Genomic DNA, 15,610 nt, shown 5'->3' with positions numbered 1-15,610 from the left:
AGACCACTATGTCTAAAGAATAAGTCTAATAAATACCTAATAAAGTGCTCACTGAGTGTTTGTTGTATTACATGTATTTTGGAAAATGCAACACTATGAATACAGATCATAATTAATTTTTTTTATTGTAGGGCCTTCATGTTTTGAACTGCATCACATCTTTCATTCATGTAGTTTATTTCTGTGATGTGAAAGATGTAATAAACTGGAGAATAAATCATATACACTAAGAGCTGTCATCCTTCTGAAATGTGGGCAACTATTTATGTGAAGGAAGAGCCAGGCAGCAGGCAAAACTAAACGCAACAGGATGTTCACTGGAACGGATCTATGCTGTGAGAAAATAAAGACAAGCAGAGAGAAGTTTGTGTCTTAACTTCCTCTGTGGTCTGTGGTCAGGTGATGCAAATCTGACATGAAGCCATTCCACCCACAGCCACAGAGTCACTGCACCCCACTCACTGGGCACAAGAGCACTATCACCTAATATTAAACATGCACCCTGCTCTCACTCAGACACAGAGCCCAGCAGAGCCAGAGAGATGTCTATTGACAGGTTTCCTGGTTAGGCCACAGACAAATGGTTGTCGGCACCTAGACCACAAATCAAGTCCAGGAAAGGAAATTTAAATAGAGTGGGGGAAACAGACTGTGACTGTGAGAAAATAAAGACAAGCAGAGAGAAGTTTGTGCCTTAACTTCCTCTGTGGTCTGTGGTCAGGTGATGCAAATCTGACATGAAGCCATTCCACCCACAGCCACACAGAGCCCAGCAGAGCCCCTCACTGGGCACAAGAGTACTATCACCTAATATAAAACATGCACCCATCAGCTCTCACTCAGACACAGAGCAAATTACTCAACTCATTTTCTTGAGCCCAGTTCAAAAACATGCACACATTTTATGAACAGGGTCAGTGCGGCAGTGCTGTTCTCTCATTCAGTCCTGCTGCTCTGTCAGTCAGGCTGTCACACTCACGAGCACTTCCTGTCCACCTGGCAGGCCACCCCCTCTGCCATCCTTCACATCTTCTGCTCCTCGTGCTCCTGGCTGCCATTGGCTGCTGCAGTCGCTGTGGCTGTATCACAGAGGAGCCTCGCAGGAGAAAAGTAGAGTTGGTGGAATGCATGCTGGGAAGAATTAGTAAAAACTAGTATTAATCAAAATACAAAAGAGGGCAGTCAAATTTTGGAAACATCTAAAAAATAGCGACCCCAACTCTTACCATTACAAAGCCCTGCATCATTTTTATGATGAAGTTTCTCTTCATACCCAGCTTTGAACCTGAGACAGAGTTCAGTACACCTGTTATGAAGATATCATCTTCATTTATGTTAATTTAATCCATGATCTATAATGAGTTGTTTGTGTGTGTGTATGTGTGTGTGTGTGTATATGTGTGTTTTTCAGGTGTTCTTGGCCAGTACAGATGGAGAGTGACTTACACCCCTGAGAGAATCTGTGCCTTAAAGGGGTCTTCAGTAGACATGCGCTGCACTTACTCATATCCCACATTTTATTCCATAAATTTAATAAAATATTATTACAGAGTGCAGAAAGCATTCTGGTTTATTCGCCGGCGCCCTCCACAGGAGCCTGAAGACCTGTCCCTGGACCCAGAGTACTCTGGTCGTGTGGAGCACCTTCGGAATCAGATCAATGACTCCACTTTTAGAATAAAACAACTGAGACGAAGTGATTCACAAACATATCGTGGGCGACAAGGCTCAGGCAGTAAGAGTAGTCGTCTGGCAGTCGGAGGGTTGCCAGTTCGATCCCCCGCCCGGGCCATGTCGAAGTGTCCCTGAGTAAGACACCTAACCCCGAAATGCTCCTGACGAGCTGGTCGGTGCCTTGCATGGCAGCCAATCGGTGTTGGTGTGTGAGTGTGTGTATGAATTGGTGAATGAGAAGCATCAATTGTACAGCGCTTTGGATAAAGGCGCTATATAAAAGCCAACCATTTACCATTTATATCGCTTCAGGTTCCAGACTAACCATGATGGAGAATATACTGGCCTACCTGGTGTCTCATTGACAGTTAAAGGTAACCATTTAATGCGATGAGCTCCTTTAGATATGCTAATGTCTGTTGACAGGTTTCCTGGTTAGGCCACAGACAAATGGTTGTCGGCATCTTGACCTCAAATCAAGGCCAGGAAAGGAAATTTAAATAGAGTGGGGGAAACAGGGTGACTGTGGGGACAAGCATTTGACAGTGTGAGAATAGGATCAGAACTTGCATGTAAAATATTTTAACTCATTATATCTTGAAAACATCGAAATCTAACACCTCTAAGTGGACAGGCTACAGCAGCAGAAGACCACTATGTCTAAAAAATAAGTCTAATAAATACCTAATAAAGTGCTCACTGAGTGTTCGTTGTATTACATGTATTTTGGAAAATGCAACACTATGAATAAAGTTCATAATTCATTTTTTATTTGTAGGGCCTTCATGTTTTGAACTCCATCACATCTTTCATTCATGTAGTTTATTTCTGTGACGTGAAAGATGTAATAAGCTGTCAAATAAATCGGCCGTCATCCTTCTGAAATGTGGGCAACTATTTATGTTGCGGAAGGAAGAGTCATGCAGCAGCCAAAACTAAACGCAAGTTTGAAACATTGACATGAACATCAGCCACGGGATGTTCACCGGAACGGATCTACGCTGTGAGAAAATAAAGACAAGCAGAGAGAAGTTTGTGCCTTAACTTCCTCTGTGGTCAGGTGATGCACATCTGACATGAAGTAATTCCACCTACAGCTACACAGAGTCACTGCACCCCACTCACTGGGCACAAGAGTACTATCACCTAATATAAAACATGCACCCAGCTCTCACTCAGACACAGAGCATTACATTACATTATTGGCATTTGGCAGACGCTCTTATCCAGAGCGACGTACAACAAAGTGCATACCCATAACCAGGGATAAGTTCGCTGAAAGACCCTAGAGGGAAGTACAATTTCAACTGCTACCTGTACAACAAAGATAAGGATGAGGGCCAATTTTTTATTTATTTCTTTTGAACAAAGAAACAAACAAACAGAGCAAAAGTGACCACTATCCAAACACTGCTTACGTAGCTAACTAAAAATACCGATACACAAAGCAAGTCACAGAGACAACAATTAAGGTTCACAGGGAGGTAGGGGGGGATGGGGAGAGGTGCTGCTTGAAGAGGTGTGTCTTCAGCTTGCGCTTGAAGGTAGGGAGAGATTCTTCAGTTCTGACCTCAACGGGGAGTTCGTTCCACCACCGTGGAGCCACAACAGGCAGTAGTCGTGAGCGTGAGGTGGAGGTTCGGAGAGGGGGAGGTGCCAAGCGGCCTGTGGAGGCTGAACGAAGAGGTCTGGCAGGGGTGTAGGGTCTGATGATTGTTTGTAGATAAGCTGGGGAAGACCCCTTAACTGCTTGGAAGGGTAGCACCAATGTTTTGAATTTGATGCGAGCCATGACAGGCAGCCAGTGGAGGGAAGTAAGCAGGGGGGCGACGTGTGAGTATTTGGGAAGGTTGAAGACTAGACGAGCTGCTGCATTCTGGATAAGTTGGAGGGGTTTAGATGGTGGTTGTCCATCCAGCTCTGGATGTCCCTCAGGCAAGCAGAGATACGGGCTGAAACCTGCGTATCAGACGGCGGGAACGAGACGAAGAGTTGGGTATCGTCCGCATAGCAGTGGTAGGATAGCCCATGTGCAGTGATCACAGGGCCAAGGGAGCGAGTGAAAAGAGAAAAAAGAAGCGGGCCTAGGACTGAGCCCTGGGGAACTCCTGTGGCGAGGGGCAGAGGGATCGATACCGAACCAGCCCAGGCAACCTGGAAGGAGCGACCAGAGAGGTAGGACTCAATCCAGTCCAGGGCTGTGCCACAGATGCCCGTTGTTGACAGGGCAGACAGGAGGATGGAGTGATCCACAGTGTCGAAGGCAACAGAGAGATCTAGAAGAATGAGGACAGAGGAGAGGGAGGCTGCTCGTGCGGCATGGAGTGACTCACTGACGGAGAGGAGCGCAGTCTCTGTCGAGTGGCCCGATCTGAAGCCAGACTGATGGGGGTCTAGCAGGTTGTTGTTAGAAAAGAATGAAGAAAGTTGAGTAGAAGCGACTCGTTCTATAGTTTTAGAAAGGAAAGGAAGAAGAGATACCGGGCGGTAGTTCTGGATGATGGAGGGATCCAGAGTAGGCTTTTTTTAGCAGCGGGGTGATCTGGGCCCTCTTGGAGGATGCCGGAAAACAGCCGGAAGACAGGGAGGAGTTGACAAGGGAGGTGACAAACGGGAGAATGTCAGGTGTGATAGTTTGGAGAAGAGAAGAGGGGATCGGGTCAAGGGCACAGGTTGTAGGGCGGTGGGAGAGCAGGAGTTGAGAAACATCAGAGTCTGTAAAGGGGGAGAAAGTGGAAAAGGAAGGGATGGGCCTAGAGGGGGGGAAGGGCACAGTGAGAGGGGCAGTGGTTGTAAAGGATCTGCGGATGACTGTGACCTTCTCATTGAAGAAATCAGCAAAGTCATCAGCAGCAAAGGAGGACTGAGGAGGAGGAGGCGGTGCGTTGAGGAGAGAGGAGAAAATAGAGAAAAGTTTCCGGGGGTTAGAAGCGGAGTTCTGAATTTGTGTTTGATACTAATTTGCTTTGGCGGCAGTGACAGCGGAAGAGAGAGACTGGTAAGTCGTGAGGTCTGAAGCGTCTCTGGATTTCCTCCACTTCCTCTCCGCTGCGCGGAGGCTGGCCCTGGAGGTACGGAGGGTGTCAGATATCCAAGGGGACGGGTGAGATGTGCGAGGCGGCTTTGAGACAGGGGGACAGAGGGAGTCAAAGGCGGAGGAGAGAGATGAAAGGAGGGTGGCAGATGCAGTCAGCGGGGAGTGAGGCGGTGACAGTGGTGGCAAAGGAAGAGGGTGAGAGGGAGCGTAGGTTACGGCGGGCTGAGGAAGGGTAGGTGGGAGGAGGATGGGGAGGAAGAGGGAGGGAGAATGAGATGAAGAGCAAATTACTCAACTCATTTTCTTGAGCCCCGTTCAAAAACATGCACACATTTTATGAACAGGGTCAGTGCGGCAGTGCTGTTCTCACATTCAGTCCTGCTGCTCTGTCAGTCAGGCTGTCACACTCACGAGCACTTCCTGTCCACTTGGCAGGCCACCCCCTCTACCATCCTTCACATCTTCTGCTCCTCGTGCTCCTGGCTGCCATTGGCTGCTGCAGTCGCTGTGGCTGCATCACAGAGGAGCCTCACAGGAGAAAAGTGGGCAGAGGAGGTCTGAATGCTGCCCAATGAAGAACAACAATATAGAGCCAGTTGCATTTTGTTTCAGCGCCTGTTTTTATTTCCCCTCCTTGAACTGCGGGATTGAGAAAAGTGCCACATCAAAGGTAGGAAATACTCACAATACACACATAATACACCTCTGTACAGCAAGTGTGACTGCACTTTGTGGATTCTTTCCAAAAAAGAAAAAAAAAGATGACATAACACTCATTTAGCAAACCACTGAGCCCTGATCCACACTCTCTCCTGGTAAGTGTTTTATCATATTATTTAATTTACTCAACGTTTTGTCACAATGTTGTGGTGCAGGAAAATAAAACCGGGATCAAATATGAAAATAAAGTGCATTTTCCTGCTGAAATGACTGCTGTTTGTTCCATACAAATCAGCCTGTCTGTTGCAATGAGAGTATAGAGAATACTCAGTGTAATGCAGCACAATAACTCACTGTGTGCTCTTGTGTAGCATCTGATACAATGAGAGTCCAGAGAATACTCACACAGTGTAACAGCACAATAACTCACTGTGTGCTCTTGTGTAGCATCTGTTACAATGAAAGTATAGGGAATATTCCCACAGGGTTCTTCCTTGACATTCATTTTTACAGTGTGAAATATTAACTCATATCTGTATTCATGTCTCATATATGTGATGCAGCCATGCTCTTCAACACCTTTATAGCCCTCCTGTCTGTGTCAGGTAAAGTGCTTGTTAAAGTTTTTTGTTTTAATGCAGTTATGATATTTCAGTGTGTGCCAGCGTCTTAGGGACAGTGAGTGACAAGGAGCACTAAATAAATAAATAAATAAATAAATATGTATCTATGTAAATATATTTAGTTTTTTCCCCCACATAAGTAGTTATTATTCCAATGGATGGTTAGTGTTCATTTGTTTCTAGTCTTTCATGTTAAATATTGTTCAGTGTTAAATGTATGTTTATGTATATAGATGCTTTTGCAAAACAAAATGTAATTTTCTTTCATGCCAATTAAGCAACTTGAACTGAATGGAAAGCGCGAGAGAGAAAGAGATAATTTTAGATTTAGATTTGAGATTTTTTATGATGAAGTTTCTCTTCACACCCAGCTTTGAACCTGAGACAGAGTTCAGTACAGTTGTTATGAAGACATCATCTTCATTTATATCAATTTAATCCATGATCTGTTGTGTGTGTGTGTGTGTGTGTGTGTGTGTGTGTATGGGTGTGTGTGTGTGTGTGTGTGCGTGTGTGTGTATGTGTGTGTGTGCATGTGTCTGTGTGTGTGTGTGTTACAGGTGTTCTTGGCCAGGGTGGATGGGGAGTGACTTACACCCCTGAGAGAATCTGTGCCTTAAAGGGGTCTTCAGTAAACATGCGCTGCACTTACTTTCATCCCACATATTATTATAAATATTGGTTTTTTGCACAACGTTACAGAGTGCAGAAAGCATTCTGGTTTATTCGCTGGCGCCCTCAACAGGAGCCCAAAGACCTGTCCCTGGACCCAGAGTACTCTGGTCGTGTGGAGTACCGTGGGAATCAGATCAGTGACTGCACTTTTAGAATAAAACAACTGAAAGAAAGTGATTCACAAACATATCGCTTCAAGTTCCTGACTAACCATGGTGGAAAATATACTGGCCGACCTGGTGTGTCATTGACAGTTACAGGTAACCATTTACTGCGATGAGCTCATAGGATTCTTCTCCCATATCTATGAATGGAAGACTGGGGAAGGGAGGGATGTTTTTACAGTTTTCATTTGTTTGCAGCTCTACAGGTGAGGGTGAATCCTGGCTCAGTGACAGAGGGACAGAGCGTAACACTGACCTGTAGCACCACCTGCACTCTGACTGGCAGCCCAGCCTTCACCTGGTACAGGGACGGGTCTCCTCTGTCCTTCACCACCCAGACTCTCCAGCTCACAGCCAGCAGTGAAGATGGAGGCACATACTCCTGCGCTGTAAAAGGATCTGAGCTTCTCCCTTCCCCTGCAGTGGCTCTTACTGTGAACTGTGAGTACAAGAGGCCAGACTCGTGTGTTTCACACTATTGGTGATGTTATCTTCACTGTAGAAATGTTTGACACATCACACAGGTTTCAAAGCATTCAGCCTAAATGTACCATTAAATTCTACAGATTATCATATGCCGCATGTTAATGTACAGATTTCACTTAAAATGTTTTCTGATTTAATTTATTAGCTGAAACATGAATGCTGGAAATAAATGCATAATTTCATTATTTGAAAGCACTATACGTGTGCCAGAGTCCAGTTTAGATTCCACATGAAACTACAAACACTTCTTCCCTCTTCCAGATCCTCCTAAAAGAGTCTCAGTGTTAGTTAGCCCCTCTGCTAACGGCAGTTCAGTGACTCTGACCTGCAGCAGCGATGCCAACCCACCAGTGCAGAGATACTCCTGGTTTAAGAACACTGGAGCTGGAGTCTGGCAGGCAGGATCAGGACAGAGTCTGACCATTTCTAAATTCAGCTCCTGGAGCAGTGGACAGTACTACTGTGAGGCAAAGAACACCCACGGAGCCCAGAACTCCACTGCTCTCCTGCTCACAGCGCAAGGTAAGGCCAGAATTCTGTTTCAATGTTTCTGTTGATCTCCAGCAGTTACCTTGTAGGTTGTGAAGTTCTTGTCTATGTGTTTGAATGGCAGGAATCATCCCATAAACTCTGATATTAGAAATCAGTAAGATAAAAGGATGAAGGACGAAAAGGAAAATGATCAGATATCAGATTAACTTTAAAAATGCAGTTAAATGTAAAAGTATTATTGACTATGTACCATGAGGGCTGTGATTCCTACACAGAGCACACAATATGGATGTAAATGTCAAATTAAAGTCTGCTTTTAGTGGTTAAGGTACATGACTGAGACCCGCAAGGTCAGTGGTTCGATCCCCGGCGTAACCACAATAAGATCCGCACAGCCGTTGGGCCCTTGAGCAAGGCCCTTAACCCTGCTTTACTCCAGGGAAGGATCGAGACTGCTTAATCTAATCAAATGTACGTCGCTCTGGATAAGAGCGTCTGCCAAATGCCATTAATGTAATGAAATGTTATGCCTTTTAACCCTTGGGTAGTCCTAACAGTCTGTATACTCTTGTCCTAAGCGTGAAATGACCCCTAAAATAAAGCAGCTTAATTACCTCGCAGCGTCCGCCATCAGACCCCTCCAACTTATCCAGAATGCAGCAGCTTTTCTGGTCTTCAACCTTCCCAAATACTCACACGTCACCCCCCTGCTTACTTCCCTCCACTGGCTGCCTGTCATGGCTCGCATCAAATTCAAAACATTGGTGCTGGCCTTCCAAGCAGTTAAGGGGTCTTCCCCAGCTTACCTCCAAAAAATCATCAGACCCTACACCCCTGCCAGACCTCTTCATTCAGCCTCCACAGGCCACTTGGCACCTCCCCCTCTCCGAACTTCCACTTCACACTCTATCTGTTTGGCTGTCTGCTATAAATGACCTGCATATCTGATCTTATTATGGTAGTCATAGCAGAGGTGGAAAGTCCTTCTAGTATTTTGTTGCAAAAAATGTCCCATGAACTTGGATTTCCTCATCTCAGCTGTCCTTCTGAGATACTTTAGGAATGTGGATGAAGGTCCGTTTTGTCAGGGACCGAGTCCCTGGAAGATTATAGGCCACTTTCTACCGCTGGACCAGCCAAGTAAACTTGGCTGCTTTATAAGACATGAAAGCATTCATTAATAACTTTTAAAAGTTTTACCCGATGTATCAGGGACACATCCAAACAGATGCCAGTGGTCTCTGGTAACTTGGTGGCCCCTCACCAATGCGAACAAATCTCAGAAACACTGCACATTTGTTTGTATTTAATGTATGCATTTCTTACAAACTGCAGGCTGTTTGCCTCTCTTTGGTTCACACATCTGTGTCCTCCCAAGAGACCGACAGTACATCTCCACCATTTTGATTATAGTTGATATTTTTGGGGGAATTTGTGTATGCATGCCCATATCTGGTTCTCGTGCTGGTCGATAGCCCTAACTTAGATTTAATAATTTTATCATTATGCCTGGCAGCGTACTTCTAGCCTTGTTGTTTACACTTTTGAATTGTAGTCTCTGCTGTATTCCTACACATACATGTAAATGCTATGTCTGTTTACTTCCAGCAGGGGATTGGACAGAACTTGTGTGCGCAGTTGTTGGAAGCATAGTGACTCTTGCACTCATAGCTGTTATTATGTGGACGAGGTAAGTGTTCACAATGTGGAAAACATCTGGAAATCAATCATCACTCTGAACACGTGTAATAAAAAGTTTGCATTAAACTGAGAGATTTGTAGTGATTTTACAGATTCACTGTTTAATTCAGAGGAGTAGATAGGAATGTTGAATATCAGTCACTTCTCTCCCCCACCCTTTATAGTCCACAATCTGTTAAAATTATAATTATTCTGTGATTCTGTGATGTATGACTCAGTTCTGGGGATCAACAAGGGGTCATGGGTAGTTGGCCAGGCAAAAAGAGCAAGTTTGGACCAGGATACTTTGATTAACAGCTGTACATTTGGAAAAGTGCCATGGAAACATTACTGACAGTGATTCAGATCTTGAGACAAACTGTAATATGAGACAAATGGAACCAAAGTAAACACAAAACACAAACTGCTACACACACGCACACTCCTATAACACTGTTACTCACTTACAGTATAACCCTGCTACACACACACTCCTATAACACTGTTACTCACTTACAGTATAACCCTGCTACACACACACTCCTATAACACTGTTACACACTTACAGTATATAACCCTGCTACATACACACACTCCTATAACACTGTTACACACAATATATAACCCTGCTACACACACACTCCTATAACACTGTTACTCACTTACAGTATATAACCCTGCTACATACACACACTCCTATAACACTGTTACTAACACTCCTATAACACCCTTACACACAGTATAACCCTGCTACACACACTCACACACACTCCTATAACACCCTTACACACAGTATAACCCTGCTACACACACACACACTCCTATAACACCCTTACACACAGTATAACCCTGCTACACACACACACTCCTATAACACCCTTACACACAGTATAACAACGCTACACACACAAACTCATAGCTCATGTACATGCACATGAGTTCTCTGTCATTGTATGGGAAGATGTTCTGTGTAAGCGCATCTGCTAAATTTATGCAATGTGCTGACTATGATGTAGGCACTGTGTAGTTTAGGCTGTGGCATGGTTCACATGTAATGAGTCTTGTGTTCCTCCCTCTGTTGCTCACATTTTTGCAGTTTCTGTCTGGGATTAACATGATGCATCATTTTATGTGTTCTCTTTGCATATGCAAATATCCTTTTATTATACGTACTGATGTATTTTAGTTTATGTTAACATCTTTTAACACACTGTTTGTCTTCATTTTATATTGCTTTGTTTTATTGACTCAGTTGTTACATGTTCTGATTTTACCAATTTAAGATGATCTTTTTGTTTTAAATATGTTGCTTGATTGTGCATATTGTGGTGCCTCGGGGTGGATCCTGAGGTGCAGTGGGCGGGCGCAGCTGGAAACCAGACACAGGACATAGCAGATATCAGAAAAAATTATTATTTTTATTTTTTCTGTGTTTTTTTTTTTTGGGTATTGGTGATAGCGCCCCCCCCAGGGCAAGGGTAGGGGAAAACTGGAGAAATAAAAGGGGCCGTTCAGGCAAAAATAAACTAAGGTTCTTCCCAGACTGGGGTATGCTCCAGGGCCTCCTCCCTCCTTCCCTCTTCAGCCACGTCCGGGCTGGGTGGGGGAAACACAAAGATATAGGGTAAGTAGGACGGGTTTTTGTTTGGCTCACGTGTCCGGCGTCCGTTCCGGGTCTTTGGGGTTGCCGTTCGTAAAGGTGGGGTCTCCTTCAGGGTCAGTACAGCAGGGCATAGAAGGTCCTTCCTCTCTCTGCCTTTCTCCCTCTCACACGCTCAGGAAGGGTGCCGACTGAACCTGTTTGCAGCCTCGACCGCGCCTTAAATACCATTCCCTGCTCGTTAGGAAACAGGCTGCAGCTGAGTCAGTACCTTTCCATTCTGCTCACTCATGTGCGCTGTCCGGGGTCCTGGACTGCAGGTAGAGGGATCTCTCTCCAAGGTGCTGATCTTCCCAACACCTCTCTAGGAAGATATACTCCTTCCCAGACCTCTCCTAATGCGTGACGTCCGCGCGGTTGCTCTGCGTGGGTCCCTCCAGGGTTCTCCACCCACGTGGCACAACATGCAGGAGCAGGGGTGCCACATACTCCCCCCCTCAGCTCCACGCCCCAGGCGGGAGCGTCTGCCCCTAGGCCATCCTCTCTCCTGGATAGCGCATCAGCATTCTGGTGCAGCTTCCCAGCGCGATGTTCCACCTTGAACCGGTAAGGCTGCAACTCTAAAAACCAGCGGGTCACTCGGGCGTTGCTGTCCCGGTTAAGGTACATCCATTTTAGGGGAGCATGATCGGTCACCAACAAGAACTCACGGTCGAGTAGGTAGTATCGTAATTTACCTACCGCCCATTTGATGGCGAGGCATTCCTTCTCGACCGTGGCGTAATTCCTTTCATGGCTGAGGAGTTTTCTGCTGATGTATGTCACTGGATGCTCCACCCCATCCTGGATCTGTGACAGGACCGCTCCCAGGCCCACTTCCGATGCGTCGGTCTGCAGCACGAAGGGTTTCTGAAAGTCGGGAGAGATTAGTACAGGTTCCTCACCCAGGGCGGCCCGTAAGTCCTGGAAGGCTGCAGTGGCGAGGGGGTTCCACTGGACCCGGTTGGGCTGCTCCTTTTTGGTGAGGTCATGTAGCGGGGCTGCTCGGGCTGCAAACTCCGGAATGAACTGCCGATAGTAACCCACCAGCCCCAGGAACATTCTCACCTGTTTCTTTGTGGCCGGTTGGGGCCAGGTGCCAATGCTGTCGACCTTGTTCGACTGGGGCTTCACCCGCCCCCTCCCGACAGTGTGGCCAAGATAGGCTGCTTCCTCCAATCCAAGCCGGCACTTCGTAGGGTTAGCCGTCAGCCCGGCCTCCCTCAGGGACATCAGCACAGCTTCGACTTTGTCGACATGGCTGTCCCAGTCGGTGCTGTGGATGACGATGTCATCCAGGTAGGCTGCTGCATACTTCTGGTGGGGCCGCAACACCTGGTCCATCAACCTCTGGAACGTGGCTGGGGCTCCATGCACGCCAAAGGGGAGTACTGTGTACTGGTAGAGGCCTGTGGGGGTCGCAAAGGCAGTCTTCTCCCTGGCACGGGGTGTTAGGGGAACTTGCCAATACCCTCGCGTCAGGTCCAGGGTGCTGATGAATCGGGCCGGTCCCAGCCGCTCAATGAGCTCGTCCACTCTCGGCATGGGGTACGCATCACACAGGGAGACATCGTTCAGCCGGCGGAAGTCATTACAGAACCGCCAGCTCCCATCCGGCTTGGGGACCAGCACCACGGGACTGGACCAGGCACTGCGGCTTTCCTCAATGACCCCGAGGTCGAGCATTTTCTTTACCTCCTCCTGTATGGCGTGTCGGCGAGCTTCTGGGATTCGGTAGGGTTGTAGCCTCACCGTCTTCCCGGGTTCAGTGCTGATGTCGTGGGCGATTAGGTGGGTGCGGCCGGGCATAGTCGAGAAGATGTCCCGGTTCCGGTCCACCAGCTCACGTAGTGCTTGCTTCTGGCGGGAGCTCAGCTGCTCTCCAATACTCACGTCAGGGGTTGTTGGGGCCCCACACTGGGCGGAGAGGACTGGGGTCGGAGCCGGGGGTGGCTCATGCCACCTCTTCATCAGGTTGACGTGGTAGATCTGGAGGCGGTGTCGTCGTCCCGGCTGTCTCACCCGGTAGTTCACAGGTCCCGTGCGTTCCACGACCTCGTACGGTCCATGCCATCGGGCCAGAAATTTACATTCACTGGTGGGGACTAGTATCATCACCTTGTCTCCTGGGGCGAATTCTCTCACCTGTGCTCCCCGGTTATACAGCCTGGCTTGCTCCCGTTGTACCCGTTCCATGTGGGCCCTCATCATGGGCCAGATCTGGGCCATCCGCCGGTCCATCTGCTCCACATGCTCGATCAGGCTGCGGGTTCGGGACGGTTGCTGTTCCCAGGCCTCCTTCGCCAGGTCTAGTAACCCCCGGGGTCGTCTTCCATATAGCAGTTCAAAAGGGGCGAACCCGGTCGTGCTCTGGGGCACCTCTCGGACTGAAAAGAGGAGATAGGGTAAGAGCTGGTCCCAGTCCTTACCGTCAGTTTCAATCATCTTCCTCAGCATGGATTTGAGGGTTTGATTGAATCTCTCCACTAGCCCGTCGGTTTGGGGGTGGTAGACGGAGGTTCGTAGCTGGGTCACCTGTAGCAGCCGGCACATCTCTTTTAGGACCCCTGACATGAAGCACGATCCTTGGTCTGTCAGGAGTTCCTCCGCTATCCCGACCCTGCTAAAAAGCAGGAACAACTCCCTGGCGACCGCTTTTCCTGTCGTGGTCGGGAGCGGGACAGCTTCCGGGTAGCGGGTTGCGTAACCCAGGATAACAAGGATGTATCGATGTCCCCGGCTGGACTTCGGCAAGGGCCCCAGGATGTCCATCGCAATCCTCCTGAAGGGTACGTCAATGACCGGCAGGGGGATTAGTGGGTTTCGAAGGGTTACCTTAGGGCTGTGGAGTTGGCACACGGCGCAGTGTCGGCAGTAGTCCTCCACAGCCTTTTTCACCCCGGGCCAATAGAACCTCGCCAGGATCCTCTCGTAGGTCTTCTCCATCCCCAGATGGGCTCCCAGCAGGTGAGTGTGGCCTAAGTAGAGGACTCGGGGCACAAACGGTTGTGGGATGAGCAGCTGTTCGACTTCCTCCCCCTGTGGGTTACAGACTCGATAGAGCAGGTCATGTTTTACCCTGAAGAAGGGATAAGCTGGCGTACTCACCGCCCCTTGTGGTGCCCCGTTAATGTCTCGTGCCTCTCTCCAGGCTTGAGCAAACTTTGGCTCGTTTAGTTGGGCAGTGCCAAAGCGAGTGGGTGCTTCGGTCTCCTCACTCATGTCTCGGGGGCCCTCCGAGAAGGCCAGACGGACTTCTCTGTCCAGGGGCGGGGCCTCCCCGAGCTCCTTTTCGGACGCGGTGACGGTTCCACTGGTGGCCGGGGCGCTTGGTTGGCGTTCCCTCTCTGGTGGCGGGGCCTCTCCTTCACTGTCCCCGGACGTCACTGCCCAGACTGGTTGGGGGGTACGGTGGGCAGCCCGTCGGGGTTGCCGTGGCCTTGTCTTGTTCGGAGACCGGGGCCCCTCCTCCCAATAGATCTGGAACAACGGACAGTCTCTTCCCATCAACACAGGTACAGGTAAATTCGGTACTACCCCTGCTCTTACCGAGTACGTCCCCCGTGGGGTGATTAGGTCCACCCACACCATAGGGTATTTCCTGGTGTCCCCATGGATACACTCCACCGCCACCTCTTCACCCCTCTTTTCTCCAGCAAAGTCTGGTCGCAGCAGGGTGATGGCGCTGCCTGAGTCGAGCACTGCTTCAGTGTCCTGGCCCCCCACTCGTATCGGGAATCTTGGGGCCTCCGTACTCTGGTGCGCCCAGCAGGTGGTTAGGTACAGGCAGGGGTGCGGTGGGCTGCTCCCCCCACTGGCGGTGGGCATGGACACCTCCTTCCTAGGGCAGCTCCTGGCCAGATGCCCCTCCTCTCCGCAGTTGTAACATCTCCACTCGGGCCGTGGTCTCCCTGCGTCGGGTCTGCCCGGCGATTTGGGTCAGGGCGGGCCGGTGGGTGCTTCAGAGGCTGTGGGCCCCTGGTTGTGCGGCTCTGGGTTTCAGTACGGTCTGATTGGAGCATCTTCTGGGTTACCTGATGGTTTTCGAGGAGGCCTACTAGTAGTTCTACAGAGGTGGGGCCCATCTGTGCCACATACCGTTTGGCTTCCTTCGGTAGGGCGCGGGTGCATCGGTCCAACACCACCCTCTCCAACAGGGGTGGCCCATCTTCCTCAGCCAGCCAGCTCCTAGTCAGGCGGGTCAGGGCGGCGATTTGGGACCGGGCAGGCTGGGAGGCGTCATAGGACCAGTCGTGGTATCGTTGGGCTCGTGCGGGTAGGCTGAACCCATATCAGGCCAGGATGGCTTTCCTCAACTTGAGGTAGTCGATGGCATCAGCCATGGCCATATCCCGGTAGGCCTGTTGGGCCTCCCCCGTCAGGAAGGGGGCTAGTATGGCCGCCCAGTCTGCCTGTGGCCATTCTTCGCGTTGAGCTGCGCGCTCAAACACATGGAGATATGCTTCAACATCATCGTCGC

General features: G+C 48.9%; 1 protein-coding gene across 1 annotated transcript; it reads right to left on the bottom strand.

Annotated features, from left to right (window-relative positions):
* Positions 1–11,503: 11,503 nt before the first annotated feature.
* Positions 11,504–14,958, bottom strand: LOC133142388 (uncharacterized). Its single transcript, XM_061263617.1, has 4 exons — positions 14,680–14,958; positions 14,335–14,610; positions 11,833–14,019; positions 11,504–11,711 (listed from the first exon to the last, which is right to left on the bottom strand). Exons 1-4 carry the CDS (start codon positions 14,956–14,958, stop codon positions 11,622–11,624), a joined length of 2,832 nt encoding a protein of 943 aa, XP_061119601.1. The 3' UTR covers positions 11,504–11,621.
* Between the last annotated feature and the right edge of the window lie 652 nt (positions 14,959–15,610).

The sequence above is a fragment of the Conger conger genome, chromosome 1 (assembly GCF_963514075.1).
Source record: "Conger conger chromosome 1, fConCon1.1, whole genome shotgun sequence".
NCBI classification, from domain to species: domain Eukaryota; kingdom Metazoa; phylum Chordata; class Actinopteri; order Anguilliformes; family Congridae; genus Conger; species Conger conger.
Note: the sequence above shows the minus strand (reverse complement) of the source record. Positions and strands in the feature narration are given on the sequence as shown.

Coding starts and splice junctions, on each gene's coding strand:
- LOC133142388 (XM_061263617.1), bottom strand. CDS start 14,958: ATGCCCACCGCCAGTGGGGGGAGCAGCCCACCGCACCCCTGCCTGTAC. Junction 14,611..14,679: donor CCCCACGGGGGACGTACTCG/GTAAGAGCAGGG, acceptor CCGTTGTTCCAG/ATCTATTGGGAGGAGGGGCC. Junction 14,020..14,334: donor ACATGAGTGAGGAGACCGAA/GCACCCACTCGC, acceptor GGGGTGAAAAAG/GCTGTGGAGGACTACTGCCG.